General features: G+C 43.7%; 1 protein-coding gene across 1 annotated transcript; it reads right to left on the reverse strand.

Moving 5' to 3' along the window:
- Window positions 1-7,953: 7,953 nt before the first annotated feature.
- Window positions 7,954-15,195, reverse strand: LOC115102805 (photoreceptor cilium actin regulator). Its single transcript, XM_029623113.2, has 2 exons — window positions 11,435-15,195; window positions 7,954-9,286 (listed from the first exon to the last, which is right to left on the reverse strand). The coding sequence occupies exons 1-2, from the start codon at window positions 14,767-14,769 to the stop codon at window positions 9,166-9,168; spliced, it is 3,456 nt and encodes a 1,151-aa protein (XP_029478973.2). The 5' UTR covers window positions 14,770-15,195; the 3' UTR covers window positions 7,954-9,165.
- Window positions 15,196-26,580: the final 11,385 nt, after the last annotated feature.

Here is a 26,580-nt window from a genome sequence, read left to right on the forward strand (position 1 = left end):
AGACTGTGAATATCTATACAGACTCAGCCTATGCCCATGGAGCAGTCCACACTGATGGACCCAGAACTTTTACGTGAAGCACATAGCCACACACACGAAGGCAAACTAAAGACCCTCCAAAAGGTCTCGCACATCTGGTGGCAACCTTACATAAAAAATATGACTGACTTATTTTATGACGATGATTTATTTTGTAACGAATGCAATATATGTTGCAGCCACAACCTAAAGAAACCATATCAAACACCAATGGGCTCATACCCATTACCTAATGCATGTTTTCAGGATATTAGTATAGACTACACCGACATGGGCCCCGACAATGTATCTAAAGGCAAACACTATCTCCCAGTTATGATAGATAGGTTCTCCAAATGGGTAGAAGCAATACCAACAGCGAAGGAGGATGCTAGATCAGTCGTTAAGTGGTTACAAACCAAACTAATACCCAGGTATGGCATCCCAAGACAAATCAAATTTGACAAATGGCTCACATTTAACAAACACCTGAGACAGGTGGAAGAAAGATTTGGCATAACACACAGATTTGGTTCTGTGTACTACTCCCGGTCCCAAAATCTGGTGGAACGTTAAACCAAAAACTGAAAGCTAAGATGGCTAAAGTATGTGCAGGTACGAAGTTGACATGGGTTGAAGTCCTGCCTCTGGTGTTGATGGCCAGGAGAGCCTCACCAGGAGCAGGCACCCATCTCTCTCCTCATGAGATAATGACTGGTAGAGTCATGCCTGGTCCACCAAGGGAGGGAGGTCATATGCCCGCCCTTGATGTACAACAAATTGTAATGTCTAATTATGTGAAAAAACTGACGGTTCTCTCTGCAGCACTCTCTACCCAGGTTCACAAGGTCCAGGAGGGGGAGTCTGCCGGGGGACACGCAACCACTGAAGGTAAAGGTTGGGTGACTGGGTGAGGGTTAAAAGTTCACAAGAGAAAGTGGCTGGAACCCAGGTGGACTGGACCGTACGAAGTGAAGGAGGTTACTTCACACTCAGTCCAGGTCAAAGGTAAATCAGGCGCACCTTGGCACCACCTTACACATTGCACCCCAGTCCCAACTCCTTCCAGAACACTGACAGAGGTCAGAGCTGATTTGAACAGCCTAAATTTGATTCCAAATGAAGATATTCCTGACTCAGGTAATGGGGCATCAAACCCCTATCCCTGATACATTCCTAGCACCACTCCCTTCAATCTCACACGCACCAAACATAGCACTACACCTACAGACCCACCACGCACACCAGACAAGGTTAGAAGCATCACTTTATGTATGTCCTTGCTTATTTGCCTAGCTTCGCTGCATACTAGAGGGGGACTCAAAATTTGGTTCCTACCAAATTGTTTGGTTGCTTCATATTTTATTTCTATTGTTCACGTCTAATAAGATGTGAAGAGGGGGATTTGTTATATAAATAATCTAATATAAAGCGTTACTAGCAGACCAAAGCTCTGGTTAAACCGGATGCCCTCAGATAACTCTGGGCTCAGTGTCTTCAGCCAAGTCTAGAGCCTGTGTGCAATAACATGATTATCCGAAGGACACACAGCTGCCATCACGCAAATATTACTCCCCTGTAAAACTACAAAGAGCATCCTGCAACACTAACGAGCTTAGAAGTGCCAAGCTATCTCGCTGGCATTGAACCCAGCATGCACTCCTGCAAAGACAGGAAACACCTGAGCCTAAAGCAGACAGTACCAATATCCACGTTTCCTTGACACACACACATTTCATGAAAGCACTGTACACACACACTCTACCCCCCCCTACTGCTCGGGTGCCAAGAGCAATGGACTTTGCTGTGCACCAAGGGGGCCCGCTCTGGCTAGAGCAAGGCCCGCCTCCAACTCTTCAGGACCAGTCAGAAGATCAACACGACGAGACTCCACCTACATTATTCTGTGTATACATTCTGCTGTAAACTCTGGCTGAGCTGCCTAACTATTCTGACTCCTCACAGGAGTCACATTCCTTAGGTCCGTGCACGATAAACGGCAGGACAAGATATCTTTGACCAATAAACAGCCTTTTTGATACACCTGATTCCACTCTGTCCAGCGTCGTTGTTTTGCATTCCCTCTCCAGTATGAAACACCAACAGTTACCACTCAACTATATACCTGAAAATTATTTAAAAAACTAATGTGCATCACATTTTTATTTGGTGTACCCCCGACGGCATTGCACGTAGCCCTGAGAGTTAGGGTTAACCCTAACCCCAGTTTGGGAATACCTGCCTTACAGGCTTCCCGTCCAACAATGGCGCCTTTCAGACAGCAGTACGTTGGACCCAACACAGGAATAAGCATAAATGATGTGACAGTACAGTCCCCATAGTGCAGTCACTGTTAGAGGACTCACTATCCACTATTGCTTTAGCGCTAGCAACCAAGCACCATTCCCTTCCTCCTATCACAACCCCCGAGACTGAAAATAACCAAGCTTTAGCACAGGCCAGACCACCTACTCCAGCCTCATGGTCCCCTCCACAAGCCAGAGTAGAGACCAGCCTACCAACTTCAAATTCATGGTCCTCCCCACATGCCTTAACCCAGACACTACCATCCACTCTGGCCTCCAGGCTCATTCAACCCGCCTTAGCACAGGCTCCACGACCGGCTCCGAAACTTGGAGCAATTAAAGTACCAACTTCGGCTCCTAGGTCCGTCTGTAGCAAACAAGCCTCACCTCCAATCTTGGCTTGGTCCTCTAGGTTCTCAACGGGCACTGTTACCATACCCTTAGCTTCAACACTGACTAAGGCCTTAGATAACTTGCCACCCTTACCTTCCCCAACTCCTATTAGAGGTCCCCTTGCCTACCCCCAGTTTATTACATCCCTACTACCTGACCCTAATGAATTTGTGATGGATTTTCCAACTCTCCAGTCCATCATGGTGCAGGCAAAACACACCACAGCCCAGACTAAGACCATTACGGTCCAGGCGCAGGTGGACCCTGCAGTCAACTTGACAACCGGAATGCCCCCACATTGACTGTGGCCCTGGAGACCCCAAACACCAATTATTAGTTATGTAGCCATTCATTCTGATCGAAACATTTCTGACCTTTCTAGCTCAGACAATAACATCTCCACTTTTGTTCCCATATAGGCTAAACCTAAAACCCCTCTGAGGTAGCGATTACAGCGAAAGGAGTAAAGAAGGAAAAAGTTGTTGTAATGGGAGAAAACAAAGGAAAAATCAATCCCAACAGTTTCATGTCTGAACCTTCCCCAATACTAACCTCTCCACATACCAGATGCCTCTTACCCACCCAACTTAGTCTGTCTCCAAAAATAGGGTTCTTTCAGAGCCCACTGTGAGACTCTGCCCTCTGCCTTCACCCAGACACTCTACCCCAACATCCCCAGCCACCCCCCCCCCCATTATTTTACCAGCCAACTAGAAAAGACTTGACAAACAGAGAAGTTTGATTGGAAAATAAAATCTCACAAACCGATTGCCATCATTGGAGATTCAAACTTGAACAGAATACCTGTCACGCCCTGACCTGAGTATTTATTGTTTTCTTTATATATTTTGGTTAGGTCAGGGTGTGACATGGGTGATGTATGTGGTTTTGTACTGTCTAGGGGTTTTTTAGGTTTATGTATGTCTATGGTTGCTTAGATTGCTTCTCAATTAGAGGCTGCTGTTTTATCGTTGTCTCTGATTGGGAACCATATTTAGGCAGCCATCTTTTTGGGGTATTTCGTGGGTTATTGTCTATGTTACTTTGCATGTTAGCACAGTGTTTTGATAGCAGTCATGGTCGTCTAGTTAGTTAGTTAGTTAGTTAGTTAGTTAGTATGTGTACTTCATTTTTTTCGTCTTTCATTAAAAATATGTATTCACATCACGCTGCGCTTTGGTCTCCTCACTACGACGAACGTGACAGAACAATCCACCATAAAAGGACCAAGCAGCGTGATTGGGAGGAACAGCGCTTAATGGAGAAATGGACCCAGGATAATCGTTTGTGGAGCTTTTGGTGTAAAGCATTTTCAAAATCAGACCTTGTGGCTGGATTCAATAGTCAATAGTCATTTAGTTCAGTTACCTTAGCTTTCTTGGGAACAGGAACAATGGTGGCCATCTTGAAGCATGTGGGGACAGCAGACTGGGATAGGGATCGAAGGAATATGTTTTTAAACACACCAGCGAGCTGGTCTGTGCATGCTCTGAGGATGCGGCTAGGGATGCCGGCCCAGACGGCACGTTTAAATGTTTTACTCACTTCGGCCATGGAGAAGGAGAGCCCAGAGTCTTTGGTAGCATGCCTTGTTGGTGGCACTGTATTCGTGTCGGTGGCACTGTATTGTCCTCAAAGTTCAAAGAGTTGTTTAATTTGTCTGGAAGCAAGACGTCAATGTCCGCGACTGGGTTGGTTTTCTTTGTGTAATCTGTGATTGTCTGTAGACCCTGCCACATACGTCTCGTGTTTGAGCCTCTTAATTGCAACTCCACGTTTTGCTTGTTAGACCCTTGTGGAGGGAATAACCACACTGTTTGTATTCGGCCAGGTTTCCAGTCGCCTGGCCATGATTAAATGCGGTGGTACATGCTTTCAGTTTTGCGCGAATGCTGCCATCAATCCACGGTTTCTGGTTAGGGAAGGTTTTAATAGTCACAGTGGGTACAACATATCCTATACACTTCCTTATGAATTCGCTCATTGAGTCAGCATATATGTCAATGTGAGGCTACCCGGAACATATCCCAGTCCACGTGATCGAAGCAACCTTGAAGCGTGGAATCCGATTGGTCAGACCAGCATTGGATAGACCTATGCATGGGTGCTCCTGTTTCAGTTTCAGCCTATAGGCGGAGGAAGGCCTGTATGCATCACGGAAGTTAGGAATAGCAGTGGTAGAGCGTGTAACTCGCTCGTGTACTGCAATCAATATGCTGATCGAATTTAGGTAGCCTTGTTCTCAAATTACCTTTGTTAAAATCCCCAGCTACAATAAATGCAGCCTCAGGATATATGGTTTCCAGTTTGTATAAAGTCCACTTAAGTTCCTTGATGGCAGTCTTGGTATCCGCTTGCGGGGGGTTATCCACGGATAACCGAGGAGAGTCCTCTTGGGGAGATAATACGGTCAGCATTTGATTGTGAAGAATTTTAGGTCCGGTGAACAAAAGGTCTTGAGTTGTTAATCATGAAACATACACCCCCTCCGTTCTTCTTACCGGAGAGATGTTTGTTCTTCTCGCCCAATGCACTGAACCAGCTAGCCCCCAGCTAGCCATGTCTACATGAAAGAGTATGTTCAAATTCAGGATCTCTCTGGAAAGCAACTCTTGCCCTAATTTCATTGATGTTGTTAACTAGGGACCTGACATTAGCGAGTAATATACTCAGAAGCGGTGGGTGGTGTGCTCGCATCCGAAGCCTCACTAGAAGACAGCTCCAGCACCTCTCCTCCGACAGCAGTTAGTAGCTAGTAGTATAGAAGCATTTTCCTCATGCAGCGCAACACATCTACTTCACATAGAGTGGATCAGGTTGTTGATCAGACAGTCCTCCTCTGGCTGTGTTAAATTTATGGATATTGGTGGGAAATGGAACACGCTGACGTACAAGTCGATCCAGAGCATCCCAAATGTGCTCAATGGGTGACATGTCTGGTGAGTGCACAGGCCATGGAAGAACTGGGACATTTTCAGCTTCCAGGAATTGTGTACAGATCCTTACAACACGGGGCTATGCATTATTATGCTGAAACATGAGGTGATGGCAGCAGATGAATGGCATGACAATGGGCCTTCGGATCTCATCACGGCATCTGTGCATTCAAATTGCCATCCATAAATGCCCATAACCATAACCCCACCGCCACCATGTGGCACTCTGTTCATAACATTGACATCAGCAAACTGCTCGCCCACACAACGCCATCTGCCCGGTACAGTTGAAACCGGGATTAATCCATGAGGTGAGCATTTGCTCACTGAAGATGACGTCGCCGAACTGCAGTCAGGGCAAAATCCTGGTGAGGACAACGAGCACTCAGATGAGCTTCTCTGAGATGTTTTTCGAGAGTTTGTGCAGAAATTCTCTGGTTGTGCAAACCCACAGTTTGTCAGCTGTCCAGGTGGCTGGTCTCAGACGATCCCGCAGGTGAAGAAGCCAGATGTGTAGGTCCCAGGCTGGCGTGGTTACACATGGTTTGCGGTTGTGAGGCCGGTTGGATGTACTGCCAAATTCTCTAAAACAACTCTTATGGTAGAGAAATTAACATGAAATTATCTGGCAACAGCTCTGGTGGACATCGCTGCAGTCAGCATGCCAATTGCACGCTCCCTCAAATCTTGAGATGTCTTTGTGTTGTTTGATAAAAATTTGTATTTTAGAGTGGCCATTTATTGTCCCCAGCACCATATTCTTATCCGCAGACTCAGTAGCCTCGGTTTTTCTGATGACTGCCGTGCCTGGTTCACCAACTACTTTGCAGACAGAGTTCAGTGTGTCAAATCAGAGGGCATGCTGTCCGGTCCTCTGGCAGTCTCTATGGGGGTGCCACAGGGTTCAATTCTCGGGCAGACTCTTTTCTCTGTATATATCAATGATGTTGCTCTTTCTGCAGGCGATTCCCTGATCCACCTCTACGCAGACGACACCATTCTGTATACTCCGGCCCGTCCTTGGACACTGCTATCTAACCTCCAAACGAGCTTCAATGCCATACAACACTCCTTCCGTGGCCTCCAACTGCTCTTAAACGCTAGTAAAACCAAATGCATGCTTTTCAACCGTTCGCTGCCTGCCCCCGCACGCCCGACTAGCATATGTGGACATGTATAAGTACCTAGGTGTCTGGCTAGACTGTAAACTCTCCTTCCAGACTCATATCAAACATCTCCAATCTAAAATCAAATCTAGAGTCGGCTTTCTATTCCGCAATAAAGCCTCCTTCACTCACGCCGCCAAACTTACCCTAATAAAACTGACTATCCTACCGATCCTCGACTTCGGCTATGTCATCTACAAAATAGCTTCCAATACTCTACTCAGCAAACTGGATGCAGTTTATCACAGTGCCATCCGTTTTGTTACTAAAGCCCCTTATACCACCCACCACTGCGACCTGTATGCTCTAGTCGGCTGGCCCTCGCTACATATTCGTCGCCAGACCCACTGGCTCCAGGTCATCTACAAGTCCATGCTAGGTAAAGCTCCGCCTTATCTCAGTTCACTGGTCACGATGGCAACACCCACACGTAGCACGCGCTCCAGCAGGTGTATCTCACTGATCATCCCTAAAGCCAACACCGCATTTGGCGGCCTTTTGTTCCAGTTCTCTGCTGCCTGTGACTGGAACGAATTGCAAAAATCGCTGAAGTTGGAGACTTTTATCTCCCTCACCAACTTCAAACATCTGCTATCTGAGCAGCTAACCGATCGCTGCAGCTGTACATAGTCTATCGGTAAATAGCCCACCCAATTTTACCTACCTCATCCCCATACTGTTTATATTTATTTACTTTTCTGCTCTTTTGCACACCAGTATCTCTACCTGCACATGACCATCTGATCATTTATCACTCTAGTGTTAATCTGCAAAACTGTAATTATTCACCTACCTCATGCCTTTTGCACACAATGTATATAGACTCTCTTTTTTTCTACTGTGTTATTGACTTGTTAACACAGAGTTACACATGGAGTAAACTATTGTCTGTTCACACTGCTATGCTTTATCTTGGCGAGGTCGCAGTTGCAAATGAGAACTTGTTCTCAACTAGTCTACCTGGTTAAAAAAAAGAAAAAAGAAAAGGTGCACTTGTGTAATGATCATGCTGTTGAATCAGCTTTTTGAAATGCCACACCTGTCAGGTGGATGGATTCAAAGGCGAAAAGCTCACTAACAGGGATGTAATGGAATGTCTGCACAAAATCTGAGAGAAATAAGCTTTTTGTGTGTATGGAAAATTTCTGGCATCTTTTATTTCAGCTCATGAAACATGGGACCACCCTTACATGTTGCATTTATATTTTTGTTCAGTATAAATGCATATCCCCATTCAAATGGTTGGCATGCAGATGCTGCATGGACTTGTCAACGGTAAAACTTGAAGAATTATCGTTCATGATTAACAGTGAGAAATGTTAAGGGAGGATGACCACGAAAATGTGTTTGTAAAAGTAGAGGCATAGAAACACATGTACAAAACGTGATTCGGATCTTCAGCTCTGGGGAAAAGGTATCCAGGGACAGGACAGGATGGTTTCATATACAGATCCACAGCCTCTGCTTAATTTTATTGGGCTTCTTTTAGGATTAAAAAGAATTGTCCCAATTCAAATTTGCATGATAGCTAAGTAAGATATCTGCCACACAATTGTTTTCTGAATATGTGAATGTGACTGAAATGTTCTGAGAAAAGCAATAACAAGTTGATTTTTTTCTGTGAAAATAAAATGCATTACAGTATGGGTTTGAATTCCAGCCTACAGTATTGATTTGAGTCCAACATCAAAGTTGTGCATGTGTGAACATTTGTATAGGGAAACATGAAGGTTAAAATCAACAGAAATACATTGACAAACCAAAATAGGAAACATGGAGATCAACATTTGTTAATGTAACTATGTCACAAAGAAAGTTTATAAAACATTTCCCCAACTGAAAATACATCTCAAATGACATCTCTATGATTACACATATTTCATATTCCTTATTTCCTTTATTGTAATTTTGTTTGATAATCACACTTTATATAGTTAATAATAACCAAATGTATGTAAATTATGCACACCGTCCTTAAGTGCAAATTAAATAGTCTTATTCCGTGTTTTTTAAATCCGTATCAAAGGCAAAACATTTATCTTTCAGTGACCATGTACTGTATGTCTGAAAGGAACTGTACATTACGTATTAAGTGTACTGTATGTGGAGCAAATTGATAAACCATAAAAGTGTTTGTGTGCACACACAAACAAACCGCATCGAAAAGAAAAGAACGTAATAGAAAAAACGTCTCTGAAGAAAATTAAAGGGAGGAGTAGGTAGTGGTACCACCTGGTAAAGAAGCTTTCTTGAATTAGCACTTGCTCTCTTCCCAGTGTAAACAAAATCTTAAATCCTCTGTTTATCCGTAATCTGACTTGGTCTTCTACCAACCAGGCCCCTTATTCATAATGTAAGGCCCTGACCCACGATGCACAGGTCCGGGTGCGAAGCAGAGTGGGCATTCCCTCTGAAATCTGATTTGCTGTCCCACGACTCGTCTTCTCTGCTTGGCTCGTCCTCCAGCCTATGGGAGTAAAGCGAAGAAGTGGTTTGAGGATTAGAGAAATGGGACAGGTGTGTCAGCAACCAGTTAGCACCGGCTAAAAGAAGCTACCGTGAGTCATAGAGAAGTAATGCATAAGTGATTAGCTAGTTTTGCCTACTATAGTCTACATGGAGACAAATAGACGGCATACAAAAAAACCAGTGTTATGATTTCCCAGGGGCAAGATCAGAATAAAACAACACAGAAATACCGTCAAATACATTGTAATTAAAAATGGCACGGTCAGGGTACTTGAATTATTTTGTAATGCTATTTTATATTTAGCATCAGTTTTGTATCTGCTGTAATCTCCTTACGGCTCTTCCATTTTTAATACAAAGCTCCCCTCTCTCCTCTCCTTGACCTTATTTCACCCTGCCCTCTCACCCTCTCTTTATCTTTCAAGCAGAGAATTTTTTTTTACAACTTCAAGCCTTACAGAAAACACTGCACTTGGGGATTTTTTTTTACAATGTTTTGATTTTCCAATAGTTCAGGATTTACGTGACCTGAAGTAGTTTTCGAGTGTCTTGTAATTTTGATGGCTATACTGGTCATTGAACTCAAGTGACAATGGTTATGTATAATCTTCAACCATAATTTCTTCTCATAGCTCAACGAAACCAGTAGGAGTCAGGAAAAATAAATAATGATGTGCGCATAGTGTCTTAATCCATTAAATTAGCCCTCTATTATTTTTTTAATCAGACTGAATTCACAAAAAGAGTCAAGGCTGCACTTTGAAATACCATTGCAATGATTAAATACTTCCTCTAATCATATGTTTAACTTCAGGTATGAGATCAAATAAAGGTGAAAATCTGTAGTGGAAATCTTTTAACTTCTTTAACATGCACAAAATTAACTGACTTAAAGACGTCCTTCGGTGATTTTTCCTGTTGAAAAGCGGTATCCTAAGTATACAGTAAAGTACACACACTAAAGGGTAAAAAAAACACCACTGCAAACTTCAAAAAGTAGGGCATTCAGGGACTTGGTCTGATGAGAATTTGTGATGTCATCTGTCTTTTTTTTGCCCATTCAGGGACAAAATGAACTTGTTTTTTACATTTCTGTTATTACAGGATTTTTGTTACATTTTACACAGATTTTACATACTGTACATGGTACGTTTTTACACAGTTAAATAACAAAGACAAGGGGCCATTGAAAGCCACCCCACCTCCTAGCCCTACATTGCCTTTTGTGAATTAAATCAGGTGTTAAATGAGCTGAAAAGGAGACTGGAGTAAGAGGCATAGATCTGTGGAGATGCGAGAAACTTCCAGAAGGACAACCATCTCTGCAGTACTTCACCAATCAGGCCTTTATGGTAGAGTGATCAGACGGAAGCCACACCTCAGTAAAAGGCACATGACAGGCCTCTTGGAGCTTGCCTAAAGGAAACTAAAGGAATCTCAGACCATGGGAAACAAGATTCTCTGATCTGATGAAACCAAGATGGAAGCTTTTGGCCTGAATGACACCGTCACGTCTGGAGGAACCCTGGCACCATCCCTACGGTGAAGCATGGTGGTGGCAGCATCATGCTGTGGGGATGTTTTTCAGTGGCAGGGACTGAGAGACTAGTCAGGATCGAGGAAAAGATCAAAGTACAGAGAGATCCTTGATGAAAACAGAGTGCTCAGGACCTCAGACTGGGGTGAAGGTGCACCGTCCAACAGGACAATGACTCTAAGAACACAGCCAATACAATGCAGGAGTGGAGTAATCGCTGTCAAAGGTGCTTCAACAAAGTACTGAGTAAAGAGTCTGAATACTTATGTAAATGTGATATTTCAGTTATGCTAGAAACACAATTCTATTACACACTTGTTTTTAACAGGACAAATATAAACAAATGATTATTTAGAGGATGATAATCACATTATGAAAACAGTGAATTATCTTGGTTCATATTGTTTCCTTCTTAGTGATCCTATACTGTGCTGCAGTGGGGAGGGAGTGTTGACTACAAAGACAGTGACAAGAGGCTTTCCCCTGTAAAACAAATACACATTGCAACACCCTTAATCATGGGCATGTATTTCATTTGCAAGGTAAATAATTAGCAGTATTTTGCGTTTTGAAAGAGAGATTTAGACAGAGGGAAACATTGACACTCACCCGTGTATGCTGATGGCCGGCTCACTCCCACAAGTCTCTGCAAATGAGACGATGGGTGCCCTGGACGGCAGGCTTAGACTGGGCCTCCTGTCCGAGTGGCTGCGTCGGATGAAAGGCTTGGGCCCTCGCACAGACATAGGCAGCCTACCACGACTTCCCCAGGAAAGCGGGACAACACTACCACTGATGGAGGCCCAAGCCTGGGGGGGGCAGGGTACTGGGCAAGGCTGGGCCTCAAACAGTGAGGATGAGGCTGGGCAGAAAACAGAGCGAGCGTTACTGATCAACTGAGGGATAGCTGAAGCACCTGGGCTGGAGTCCTTGCTGCTGTTCTCCCGTTTCCATCTTTGTACCCTTGGGGACGTTGGTGGTGAGGGTGCCTTGAAAGAATGTGTGGAGTCAGAAGAGCTGGAGTTTGGGGTCAGTACTTTTCTTGAGGCAGGTGGGCTTGGAAGTCTTCTCTGAAGCGGTGGTGGGGTGGGAAGTTTGCGAATGGCCGGAGGGCTGTTTGTGGATGGGGGCGTAGGCTGCTTTCTGAAGGTGGTGGGACTGGGTAATCTTCGATGCAAGCCACTTGGGGTTGAAGGCGTGGAAGGCAGCATTCGGATTCTAGATACAGGCGGGGTGGCAGGTGGTTGGCTACTGATGGTTGAAGTAGGAGGCACTGTCTCAGAAGGACTGTCATCTCCCTGTCTCCCTCCTGATGCTGCTCGATTGGGAGAGGACCTTTTGGGCACAGCATGACCTTTCTCAATAGGAGACTCTGAGGAGTGCCGCAAATGGATGATTTTTCTAGCTTGCTTATAGAGAGTGGCCGCCTCCTCTGTCTCAGGGTCTACCTCCAGCTGAGGCTCATCGTGGCTAACTCTGGAACTAGCAGAGATATCCCGCCTTACAGTCCGGGCAAGAAACATGCTGCTAGACCCCTGGGGCAGGTTGCCTCTGCTGGGTAGGACTGACACAGAACGCATGGAGGCACGCATCTTCTGAGATGCTGTAGCCCTCTTGGGAACAGGGGATCGACCTCTACTTGCAATCCCATCATCTACATCGCTAACTGTGAGGCTCTGTGCACCTTCAAAGGAATTGTCCATCAAGACCTCAAGAGGAGGGGGTGGCAGACTTTCAAGGTCCAAATCATATGTCCTACAACTGCTGACCCCACTGTTCATTATGGCTTCAGTGTCACCTACTCCGGGCATAACGTGAACACCACACTTTCGAACCCCTTTAAGAGGCCCCAACACTTTGGATGCCTCTTGTTTGGGCTCTTCCACCCCCTGGCTGAAGGAGTCAATCAGTCTTTTGACAGAATTCCTTCCCCGAAACAGTCCTGAGGATGGACGATGTGACAATGGAGGGCTAGGAGGTGGGGTGGCTTTCAATGGCCCCAATGTAGGGCTAGGTGGTGGGGTGGCTTTCAACGGTCCCTTGGTGCTTTTCTTGTCTTTATTTTTCTCCTCAATGTCCTTGCCTGCCCTGTGTTCCCCAGAGTCATGCTTCATAAGCCCTGCAATGTCCTGGATTGGAAGAATGTTGTTGTTCCTCTGCAGGGTGGGGCACAGACGATTGGATGCTGGGGACGTCGCAGAATCTCCTGGGTTCTGTTTAGTGAGACCTGCCTTGGTATTCCCCTCCGTCCTGCCTTTGCTCATCCTCTCTAGCCTCTGACTAAGATCCTTCTGTGTCCTCTCTAGTTCAATCAGTGTTGGATCTTCACCTTTGCTGCGAACGGATTCTGCAGACTGTGAACGGTGCTCTTTAGGAACAGTGGTCTTTTTAATTTCCCTCCGTACAGAGGCTGCTCGTTGGGGCCTTTTTGGTGATCCCCCCTCTGTCCACTGGTACCTGGTCTTGGGGCTGTCTGTTGGTTTAGTTTTGGCACTGTCACGTTGTGAGGGAACAAATCGAATCCGACCACTTATGGCATCTTTCATTTTCAGGGTCATTTCCACATTTTGAGGGTTTTCTATGCGCTTGGGTACCAGGCGACAAGGTTGCTGGTTAGGACCAGATAGTGAGGCATTAGATCGCGTCCTGCCACCTTGTCCCTCTTCTTCCCCCTGCTCCTCACCATCGTCTAAGGAGGCAGATCCTTTATCCATTATGGTGCACACTGAGTCTATGGAGTTTAGGGAGTTGCTGTGGCTCACTTTCTTAATAAACTTTTGCCTTGGTGCCCCTTGCTGGACTGGGCTAGCATTAATGCCAAAAGGACTGTAAGGAGTGGTTTGGTTGGACCCAGTGGACTCACAGCTTTCACAACGGAGTCGTCTTTCAGACCCAGCTAGTGACTCGCTTTCAGCCCCAATTCCGCTGTCCTCACTGAACAATCCAGAGTCCTCTGGTCCGGGCTTACGAAGTGAGGCAGCCTCAATACGAGTCAGCAACTGCATCAGTCTTGTCTCCGCTGCATGCTTGGCTTTTAATTTATCCTCCAGCAGCTCAGAGACAGAGGTAAAGTACTCAGCTGCCTCCTCCAAGGCAGAGTCCCCAATGCCACCCACAGACTGGCCCACATTTTGCATCCTTTGAGTGGTATACTGAAGTAGCTGCTGCAAGAGATCTGGTGGAGGCTCAGCATTGATGGAACCAGATTTGAGAGGGGGAGAACTGGATAGGTTTTTCATTGGGCTTGGCCAGGCGAGATGCTCCCCATTGTCCTTCAGAAGCCTTTCACCCTCGTCTGCCATTTCCTCTAGCCCTCGGTTGATTTCCTCGTAGCGCATAGCCATGAAGGTCACCATTGGCTGCACAGACATCTGGGTCTGGGTTGCTTGGTCCAGTAGCCCCAGTAGAATCTCATATTTGCTGATACTTGGGTTTAAAAAGGCATAAGCAGCCTGGTGGGCTTTCACTAAAGGTTCCGGAAAGTCAACTTTCTGCTCCACAAGGGGAGTTTTATTCTCCTTCTCTTTCTTTTTAGCTGACTTGACTCCTTTACAATTTTTCTTTGGCTTTCGTCCACCCTTTTTGTCAGCCATATCTTGCTTGTCTCCTTGTTTCTCTTTTCCATGTTGCCCTGTCTTATCTGTCTCTTGAGTCCCCACTTTTTTATCCAGGATGACCCCCTCTGGAACCAACTCAGTCAGGGAGGGTCTCCTTTTCTGTGGGGTTGAAGGTGCTTCCTTCTGAACAGATTGGGTCTGCCCAGCCAGTCTCCTTTCCCCATCTCTCCTCTCCCAAGTGTCTCCTGTTCCAGAGGAGCCTCCACTCCCTCCACAATCAGACTGGGACTCCACTATGCTCTCTTTGCCCCCTGGTTGTAGTGTGCTGCCCCTCCCAAAGGTGCCATGAGCCACAAAATTGTTACCTTTAGATGGGGAGCATCCCATTGCAGCTGCTCAATTGATGTTTATATCCTGAGGGAACAAGATCTTGGCGAAATTCCCACAAATGCGGAAGGAAAGAAACCTCCACAAATGAAAGAAAATAATAGCCAAGGCCCTTAGCTACAAGCTGCAGCTTGTCATTTTCAAATAGCTCCAATCCCCAAGAGAGTCATTGAGTCTGTCAGGTTCTTTATCCTTACAAAAAATACATCAACCAACACAAAACAGCGACAAATCCACAAATCCAATGGACAAATCCATTTTGAGTGTCCCATTTTCTCGCCTATCATATATAGGCTACAATGACATATCTGCATACCTGTTTTCATGTTTTTCTGTTGATTCCCTTTGCATAACGTCAACATCTCACAGCTTGTCCTATGGAACAGCAGCCCTGTCTGTGTACCTTGTAGAGGACGAGCAGCTGAAAGGATTAGATAGGCTTTTAGTGAACTCCACAGTATGCACATATGGCACCTTAAAGCAAAGAGAAACTCACACACTTCTAAGACCTTAAGCTCATTAAGGTAATCACGGCTGCTTTCAGGTGGCTTTTTATAGAACACACAACAATATCTCTCTGTTTAGTGTCCCAGTCAAACTCAATGGACTGCCAAAGGATATCGTATATACACTACCAAGTAACATGGACTGAATGCTCAAAATCAACTCCTACATTCTTATTGTTATATCAACTATTACAAGTGAATAAATTCTGGGGTTTTCAATTGAACTCCAACTCAAAGACTTTGATCATGCACATCATTATGCATTCCACAGTATACATGCAATCAATAATTGGGTGTGTTTGTAAAATCAGGCTACTCATCACAAGGAAAATAACCATAAATTATTGCTTCATACTAGACTCATCAAGTTGAATCTTTCCACTGCCATGTATTATCACAGTGATACTGACACTCAAGTTAACAGTTTGCCAGGAGTGCTGAGGTCATGTTGGCTGGCAGACAGCGAGAACATCCCATTGTTCCACAGGTTGATAGTGCTCTTTCATTGTATTTGTTCCCCTGTTTACATTGTTGGCTGTTACTGTAAATGTTAGTGTGGTCATTGTACTGTTGTAGATCTTATCCGTTTATATTTTAAATAAAAATACATTTATTATGTTACATTCTTTTTTGTGATTCTCCACCCATTGATCCCAGTATATGCGCTTTCTTATTCATGGATGATTTTTGCAAATTTATTTGAATAATAAGTAACCTCAGAATCACGTGAACCATTATAACTACAGTGACAAAACGGTCTGCTATGATGTTTTCGACTACGATTAAACCTCAAGTAGAGATTGCGGTAACACTATCTTTTTAAGTGTACATTAACCTTAACATGTAACTAAATAGTATTTATGTATTAATAACATAGAAGTGTAATTACTATGTAAATACTATGTATGTACACAAGGGTTTAGCGGTATAGGTTATTACACAAGTGGAACAAGGACATGTAATTACAAATCTGCTTGTCGGAGGTTATTCCACATGTGTAATTACTCATTATTTATTTATGTAATTTCAAGATGCATTGTTCCAAATGTAACTAAGATGTTCTGTATTTACACTTTTGCAGTCTGCTGTGTAGAACGATGTTAACAATGCATCCTATTATGTAACCTTGTTACATGTCACTACCACCTAAATAAGCTAGGCTAGGACTCCATCAGCTGTTGTAACAATGCATCCTATTATGTAACCTTGTTACATGTAACTACATAAATCACTAGCACCAAAATAAGATAGACTAGGACTAGTGGTGTTGGAGGGCCAGTAGGAGGCACTCTTTCCTCTGGTCTAAAAAATATCCCAATGCCTCAGGGCAGTGATTGACACTGCCCTGTGTAGGGTGCCGTCTTTCGGATGGGACGTTAAACGGGTGTCCTGACTCTCTGAGGTCATTAAAGATCCCATGGCACTTATTGTAAGAGTAGTGGTGTTAACCCCGGTGTCCTGGCAAATTCCCAATCCGGCCCTCAAACCATCATGGTCACCTAAAAATCCCCAGTTTACAATTGGCTCATTCGTCCCCCTCCTCTCCCCTGTAACTGTTCCCCAGGTCGTTGCTGTAAATGAGAATGTGTTCTCAGTCAACAAAGCTGGTAAAACAACGACTAAATAAAAAAAAAAAATCAGCTGTTTTAACAATGCATCATAATATGTAATCTTGTTACATATAAGTCACTAGCACCAAAATAAGATACAACAGCTGATGGAGTCATAGCCTAACAATGCATCCTATTATGTAACCTTGTTACATGTACAGTGGGGCAAAAAAGTATTTAGTCAGCCACCAATTGTGCAAGTTCTCTCACTTAAAAAGATGAGAGAGGCCTGTAATTTTCATCATAGGTACACTTCAACTATGACAGACAAAATGAGAAACATCCGGAAAATCACATTGTAGGATTTTTAATGAATTTATTAGCAAATTGTGGTGGAAAATAAGTATTTGGTCAATTGCAAAAGTTTATCTCAATACTTTGTTGGCAATGACAGAAGTCAAACGTTTTCTGTAAGTCTTCACAAGGTTTCCACACACTGTTACTGGTATTTTGGCCCATTCTTCCATGCAGATCTCCTCTAGAGCAGTGATGTTTTGGGGCTGTTGCTGGGCAACACATACTTTAAACTCCCTACAAAGATGTTCTATGGGGTTGAGATCTGGAGACTAAGTAGGCCACTCCAGGACCTTGAAATGCTTCTTACGAAGCCACTCCTTCGTTGCCCGGGCGGTGTGTTTGGGATCATTGTCATGCTGAAAGACCCAGCCACGTTTCATCTTCAATGCCCTTGCTGATGGAAGGAGGTTTTCACTCAATCTCACGATACATGGCCCCATTCATTCTTTCCTTTACACAGATCAGTCGTCCTGGTACCTTTGCAGAAAAACAGCCCCAAAGCATGATGTTTCCACCCCCATGCTTCACAGTAGGTATGGTGTTCTTTGGATGCAACTCAGCATTCTTTGTCCTCCAAACGCGACGAGTTGAGTTTTTACCAAAAAGTTATATTTTGGTTTCATGTGACATTCTCCCAATCTTCTTCTGGATCATCCAAATGCTCTCTAGCAAACTTCAGACGGGCCTGGACATGTACTGGCTTAAGCAGGGGGACACGTCTGGCACTGCAGGATTTGAGTCCTTGGCGGTGTAGTGTGTTACTGATGGTAGGCTTTGTTACTTTGGTCCCAGCTCTCTGCAGGTCATTCACTAGGTCCCCCCGTGTGGTTCTGGGATTTTTGCTCACCGTTCTTGTGATCATTTTGACCCCACGGGGTGAGATCTTGCATGGAGCCCCAGATCGAGGGAGATTAGTGGTCTTGTATGACTTCCATTTCCTAATAATTGCTTCCACAGTTGATTTCTTCAAATCAAGCTGCTTACCTATTGCAGATTCAGCCTGGTGCAGGTCTACAATTTTGTTTCTGGTGTCCTTTGACAGCTCTTTGGTCTTGGCCATAGTGGAGTTTGGAGTGTGACTGAGGTTGTGGACAGGTGTATTTTATACTGATAATAAGTTCAAACAGGTGCCATTAATACAGGTAACGAGTGGGGGACAGAGGACCCTCTTAAAGAAGTTACAGGTCTGTGAGAGCCAGAAATCTTGCTTGTTTGTAGGTGACCAAATACTTATTTTCCACCATAATTTGCAAATAAATTCATAAAAAAATCCTACAATGTGATTTTCTGGATTTTTTCACCCTCATTTTGTCTGTCATAGATGAAAATTACAGGCCTCTCTCATCTTTTTAAGTGGGAGAACTTGCACAATTGATGGCTGACTAAATAGTTTTTTGCCCCACTAACTATATTTGTCACTACCACCTAAATAAGCTAGGCTAGGACTCTGTCAGCTGTTGTAACGTTGCGCCATGATTGGCTCAGTGTTCTGTCACTGTCACGAATCCCGCTTCCTGAGTCTGTGTTTGCCTGTGTTTCTGTCCTGGAGTGTGTTTCCGGTGTCCTGGAACGCACCCTGTCTGGTTGCCGGGCGAATTAGCTTGTTGGGAGATCGATGTTCACCCGCACCTGTATCCCATCAGTAATCTGCACACCTGTCCTGATCAACACCTCTCCCCTTCAAAAGCTCTGACCTGACATCCATTCCCTGCCGGATCGTTAGCCATGAACAGTATGTTGTGCCATAGTAAACTTACCTCCGTTTGTTCTGTCTTCAGTTACTCACCCGGATCATTTACCCCATTCCCGCCTGGTCGTCGGAGGATTCCGCTACCCCATTGGATCCACCTATTTACTCCCATCAACTCACCACCGCTGCCCGCTACGCCACCTGGATATATCTACCCATTCACATTCACTTGTAAATAAATACTCACCTTCTTCCTACTCTCCTTGTCCTGGTCTGCTTCTGGGTTCGATTTTGAAAGAACGTGACAGTCACTCATGGGGACACTACGCCAAGTCTAAGGGTAGAGCTCGAAAATTCTAGCTCCTTGGGTGCTGCCATAGCGTTACATTAGAAGTGCACATCCAAGAAGGCTCAAAGTCAACGGCCACAGATAAAATTACATGAAATCACATATCTATAGTAGCTTTGATTGGACTGTCAATATCATACTTTCAATATCTTAGCTAGCAGTCATCATCATGAACCAAGTCAACAATCTACTTGCAAATCCTTTTTAATCCTTGTCATATGAAGATGGGAAACTGGGAAAATATGTTTTGAACTTTCATCCAACTCTGAAATGTAAATCAGGAACTCAGGCCTTTTTCTAGAGCTACGCCCTGAAGATCACTGACGTCATCATGAGTTGTCTTGAAAGCACCATAAATCCAGAGAATGCCCGACTTTGATTACAAAGTTTGATGACAAAATTTGCCCACGAAGGCCCGCCACGCCATCTTCCTGTCCAAGTGAGCACAGTACAAAAAGATGAGCCCACAAATGTCTTGTATGCTGCTGCATAAATTATGGAATATGCCATGGAGATACTGTATGTATATTGTAGCTAAGGAAGTAATACTAAGTGTATATTGTGTAGTAAACTGTTAGTAGCTCATTTAACTCACCCAAATAATTTGGTCTATTTTCACCTCTTAATTTCACCTACTGTTCTGACTTGGTGGTGTACATGTTGCCTATAATCTGTTTTTGAGAAATGTAATCATCGAATATTGTAAGAGCTTTCATTGTCTGCTTATATGCCCCCTTTATTTATCCTACGGTTCTGACATGGTGTACACTGGGAGAACACTGTAAGAATGACTCATGTTCTGAATTCTGTCACTGTACATTTCAAAAGTGCTGAACAAATTGTTATATTGACTACGTCCGTCCTAGCTTGCTCATTAATGTCTTAATCGAAATGACGGATTACCTCTTATCCGTTGGTCATCCCCTTCTGCCAGGCCTGGGCAAAGGCCGGCCCATGGAATCATTCTCAGATCACATAAAGAATTTGCGATAGTAAAGTTTTGAAAAAAGTATTTGTTATTCAATTAAATCCCAATGAATACTCACCTTTGTGTAATGATTTAACTCCCACCATTTGACATCGAAATATTTTTGTATTGAGGTATCAGGGAAAGCTGTGTGCAAAGAGAGCATCGCTGTCTTGAAAGACTACAACTTGTCCTGACACTTCCAGACGAAGAATGCATAGAATTATATGAATATGAGAGTTGCTTTCTCAGTTGCAAAAGCAGCAAGGACCTTTCACAAAACTGCACTCAGCAAACGACCAAGTTGTGAGAGCTGGCTATGCACTGTCCCACAAAATTGCTAAACATAGCAAGCCATTCGTTGAGGGTGAATTGCCCTGACAAGAAAGAGCTGTTTGAAAATGTTTCCCTGTCGAAACAGTGACACGGCGTGGTGAGGACATGGCAGAGAATATGGAACAACAGTTGAAAGACAAGGCAAAGGATTTCACATACAGCGTTTTTCCTATTTTGTTGCATGACAACCTGTCATTTAAATAGATTTTTATTTGGATTTAATGTAATGGACATACACAAAATAGTCCAAATTGGTGAAGTGAAATGAAAAAATGACAAGTTACAAAAAATGCTAAACTGAAAAGTGGTGTGTGCATATGTATTTACCCCCTAAATGAGATCTGGCGCAACCAATTACCTTCAGAAGTCACATAATTAGTTAAATAAAGTCCACCTGTGTGCAATCTAAGTGTCACATGATCTGTCACATGATCTCAGTATATATACACCTGTTCTGAAAGGCCCCAGAGTCTGCAACACCACTAAGCAAGCGGCACAATGAAGACCAAGGAGCTCTCCAAACAAGTCAGGGACAAAGTTGTGGAGAAGTACAGATCAGGTTTGGGTTTAAAAAAATATCCAAAACTTTGAACATCCCTCGGAGGACCATTAAATCCAGTATTTAAAAATAGAAAAAATATGGCACATCAACAAACCTGCCAAGAGAGGGCCGCCCACCAAAACTCACGGACCCAGGCAAGGAGGGTATTAATCAGAGAGGCAACAAAGAGACCAAAGATAACCCTGAAGGAGCTGCAAAGCTCCACCGCAGGAGATTGGAGTATCTGTCCATAGGACCACTTTAAGCCGTACACTCCACAGAGCTGGGCTTTACAGAAGAGTGTCCAGAAAAAAGCCATTGCTTAAATAAAAGGCATGTGTAAGACTCCCCATACATATGGAAGAAGGTACTCTGGTCAGAAGAGACTAAAATTAATATTTTTGGCCATCAAGGAAAACACTATGTATGGCGCAAACCCAACAGCTCTCATCACCCCAAGAAACCCATCCCCACAGTGAAGCATGGTGGTGGCAGCATCATGCTGTGGGGATGTTTTTCATTGGCAAGGACTTGGAGACTGGTCAGAATTGAAGGAATGATGGATGGCGCTAAATACAGAGAAATTCTTGAGGGAAACCTGTTTGTCTTCCAGAGATTTGAGACTGCGATGGAGGTTCACCTTCCAGTAATACAATGACACTAAGCATACTGCGAAAGCAACACTCGAGTGGTTTAAGAGGAAACATTTAAATGTCTTGGAATGGCCTCGTCAAAGCGCAGACCTCAATCCAATTGAGAATCTGTGGTATGACTTAAAGATTGCTTTACACCAGTGGAACCCATCCAACTTGAAGGAGCTGGAATAGTTTTGTCTTGAAGAATGGGCAAAAATCCCAGTGGCTAGATGTGCCAAGCTTATAGAGATATACCCCCAAGAGACTTGCAGCTATAATTGCTGCAAAAGGTGGATCTACAAAGTATTGACTTAGGGGTGTGAATAGTTATGCACGCTCAAGTTTTCTGTTGTTTTGTCTTGTTTCTTGTTTGTTTCACATTAACCTGTTAGTTCTATAGGGGCAGTATTTCATTTTTGGATAAAAAGACGTGCCCGTTTTAAGCGCAATATTTTGTCACGAAAAGATGCTCGAATATGCTTGGAATTGATAGCTTTGGAAAGAAGACAGTCTTACGTTTCCAGAAATGCAAAGATTTTCACTGTGAGTCCCTTAGAACAAATGTTTCGGGCAAAACCAAGATGTATGACCGACCAGGAAATGCACAGGATTTCTGAGGCTACGTTTTCCATGATCGCCTTATATGGCTGTGAATGCGACAGGAATCAACGGACTCTTTCTCTTGTTTCCCCAAGGTCTCTGCAGCATTGTGACGTATTTGTAGGCATATCATTGGAAGATTGACCATAAGAGACTACATTTACCAGGTGTCCCGCTAGGTGGCTGCGTGGCAATTGGTGCGCAAAAGTCAGGTCCCGGTATTTTTCCATTCAAATCTCAGAACAAACCAGGCTACAAGGACGGTGCTTTCAACGGAGAGAAATATGACAAACCACCTTCAGGATTGATTCAAACAACGTTTTCCATGTTTCAGTCAATATTATGGAGTTAATTCGGAAAAAAAGTTTGACATGTAGGTGACTGAATTTTCGGTTAGTTTCGGTAGCCATATGCATAGTAACAAAAGGGAACGATGTGTCCTACACAATAATCTTTCAGGAAAAACTGGACATCTGCTATGTAACTGAGAGTCTCCTCATTGAAACATCTGAAGTTCTTCAAAGGTAAATTATTTTATTTGATTCCTTGGCTGGTTTTTGTGAATATGTTGCGTGCTAAATGCTAATGCTAACGCTAAGCTAGCTATCACCACTCTTACACAAATTAGTGATTTTCTCTGGTTCTAAAGCATATTTTGAAAATCTGAGACGACAGGATTGTTAAGAAAAGGATAAGCTTGAGAACAGGCATATTTATTTAGTTTCATTTGCGATTTTTAAAAATCGCTAATGTTGCGTTATGCTAATGAGCTTGAGGCTGTAGTAACGATACCGCATGCGGGATGGGGCGGACTAAGAGGTTAACAAATATGTTGCATCTTCAAAGTGGTAGGCATGTTGTGTAAATCAAATGATACCCCCCAAAATATATTTTAATTCCAGGCTGTAATGCAACAAAATACGAAAAATGCCAAGGGGGTGAATACTTTTGCAAGCCACTGTACTTTTCCCTCTGTGTAGTCCATTGCATGTTTAATAATGAATAATTTCCAAAAGGAAAACATGGATGTGGTTTATTTCTGTGCATGTTAAAAAAGTAAAATAAGTAGCATATCGGGACATGATTTTCAGTAGAAATATCTGTCAACACAGTCATACACATGATATACGTTTATGGCAATTTAGCTAGTTAGCTTGCACTTGCTAGCTAATTTGTCCTATTTAGCTAACTTGCTGTTGCTAGCTAATTTGTCCTGAGATATAAACATTGAGTTGTTATTTTACCTGAAATTCACAAGGTCCTCTACTCCGCCAATTAATCCACACATAAAACGGTCAACCGAATCGTTTCTAGTCATCTCTGTTCCTTCCAGGCCTTTTCTTCTCTTGACTTTATATTGCGATTGGCAACTTTCATAAATTAGGTGCATTACCGCCACTGACCTCGTTCGTCTTTCAGTCACCGACGAGGAGATGGCATTTGGGTACCTGCTTTTATAAACCAATGAGGAGATTGGAGAGGCAGGACTTGCAGCGCGATCTGCGTCAGAAAAAGAACTGATTTCTATATTAGCCCTTGGCGCTCGCGAGCAGTGTGGGTTCAATAATTTAATAACATAGACTTCTAAAAATATTTTGCAACGCGAGTGGTGCGGTCAGCGATGTTCTTTTCATCACTTACAGGTTGATTCCCGGGACAATTTCGCCGTTTAGCTAATAAAATTAAAACATTAATTTGAACTACCTTTGGGTACCTTGTTAACATTACTACGTTTCAGAAATGGCTAAGAAAACAATCTGTTTACCTTACAGATCACAAAGTAAGCAAATTTCCACTCCATTCATATGTAAATCAGTTTGATTCAAATAGTGGCTTGTCTAGCTGTCATGTTTTTATTTTAATCTGCCCTTCCCTTATCTACACTGAAATAATATCATTTTATTAGTATTCTATTCTGATTTTTTTTCTATCTCGCATAGCTTACAAGTACACCCTTGTGGTTGAATGTATCTATTGCAGGTCCCAGGATACAACAATGAATAATGCCGAACAAATAAATACCATCAAAGGATACCTTACAATAATGAACACCTTGTGAAACAGCTGTGAAAACCAACCTGGCAATATTTTAATACATAAACTTTGATCGTTTTTGGTACAGTTTGTCATTCATTTATTTTCAGGTTTTTTTGTGCACTCACATGGCAAATCAGACTAAAATACTGAATTCTGGTGTGTGGAATATAGAGGAGGTGGTTGCTATATGGGTGGGAGGTTCTGGCTGTCACTTATAAAATAATGTGATTGATAAACAACATTTTATTTCACTTGCCCAGCTGTCCACCTCCTTGACAATTCCCTGTCAAAAGAAGCTTAAGTTGATTTTGGCAGTCATATGTGTCACTCCGAAATGGCCAGTATGCATCTCGGTCAGCACGGCCTCCTGAAGTTAACTGCTTAATGTTACCCTGAATTGCGAATTTCTCTGAATGTTGCGCCTCTTGTCGAGATCAGTGGTGCCAACATAGTACTTCGCCTGGTTGGAATCTCCTCGAGGGATGCCATTGAAGTGCAAGCTACATACAATCAGAAAGATGCAAAAACAGTTACAGTAGCTTGCTTGTTAGCTAAATAAAACTGTCTGGCCAGCTACTGTAGCTGACTTGGCAGCTGCGGTATATAACTAAGTACAGTAGCTAGCAACGTAAATCTAACAACAGCTTAAATGATGTATACCTTTTTAACAATGTACTTATATAAAGACAAATACATTATAAAGAAAGTGTATTCTTTCCAATCTTTTCGGTCCTCTGAAACTGCAGGTGGTCTGCAGGTTGTCACCGTCAAAAACACCTTCCTCGGAGAGCAATTCTGAAGAAATAATTTTGCACTAACTGAGCGAGCGTTTATACAGTAAAATAGAACTGCCCGTGTCCTCCTTCCTTCGCGACAGCTGCGATGTAAAATAGAGCCAAGCAACCAGCATAGCAACATTTAAATGCCTTGGTTCATTATTTAATCTGGTCAGAATGTTGAAAGTTCTAGCAACAGCCCTAGCAACAGAAGCTAGAACTTATCGAATTCCACTGTGACATAGAGGGGGACACTATTTGGCCGGGGGACACATTTACATTACATTACATTTAAGTCATTTAGCAGACGCTCTTATCCAGAGCGACTTACAAATTGGTGCGTTCACCTTAAGACATCCAGTGGAACAGCCACTTTACAATAGTGCATCTAAATCTTTTAAAGGGGGGGTGAGAAGGATTACTTTATCCTATCCTAGGTATTCCTGAAAGAGGTGGGGTTTCAGGTGTCTCCGGAAGGTGGTGATTGACTCCGCTGTCCTGGCGTCGTGAGGGAGTTTGTTCCACCATTGGGGGCCAGAGCAGCGAACAGTTTTGACTGGGCTGAGCGGGAACTGTACTTCCTCAGTGGTAGGGAGGCGAGCAGGCCAGAGGTGGATGAACGCAGTGCCCTTGTTTGGGTGTAGGGCCTGATCAGAGCCTGGAGGTACTGAGGTGCCGTTCCCCTCACAGCTCCGTAGGCAAGCACCATGGTCTTGTAGCGGATGCGAGCTTCAACTGGAAGCCAGTGGAGAGAGCGGAGGAGCGGGGTGACGTGAGAGAACTTGGGAAGGTTGAACACCAGACGGGCTGCGGCGTTCTGGATGAGTTGTAGGGGTTTAATGGCACAGGCAGGGAGCCCAGCCAACAGCGAGTTGCAGTAATCCAGACGGGAGATGACAAGTGCCTGGATTAGGACCTGCGCTGCTTCCTGTGTGAGGCAGGGTCGTACTCTGCGGATGTTGTAGAGCATGAACCTACAAGAACGGGCCACCGCCTTGATGTTAGTTGAGAACGACAGGGTGTTGTCCAGGATCACGCCAAGGTTCTTAGCGCTCTGGGAGGAGGACACAATGGAGTTGTCAACCGTGATGGCGAGATCATGGAATGGGCAGTCCTTCCCCGGGAGGAAGAGCAGCTCCGTCTTGCCGAGGTTCAGCTTGACACTATTTGGCATGACAGGCCCTAGAGTCCAATAGAACTCATGTAGAATCTTGAAGTTAGTGAGCTGAGTTAGACAAAATCTTTAACCAGGTATCATGCTCAATTTCACATTTAAGATCAGTTTGCCATTGTCCTAAGAGTAAAAAATGGCTGCTTTATATTATATTCCAAATACTCCACTATTGGATTTCTTTCCTGGATTTAATTGACAGCTGGTTGACAGACATTCCCTCAATTGTAAATATTTCCAGAAATGTCCCTTGTCATATTTTTGCACCAAATCAGAGTATGACATAAGATCACCTA

Source organism: Oncorhynchus nerka, linkage group LG28, assembly GCF_034236695.1.
Source record: "Oncorhynchus nerka isolate Pitt River linkage group LG28, Oner_Uvic_2.0, whole genome shotgun sequence".
In the NCBI taxonomy this organism is placed as follows: domain Eukaryota; kingdom Metazoa; phylum Chordata; class Actinopteri; order Salmoniformes; family Salmonidae; genus Oncorhynchus; species Oncorhynchus nerka.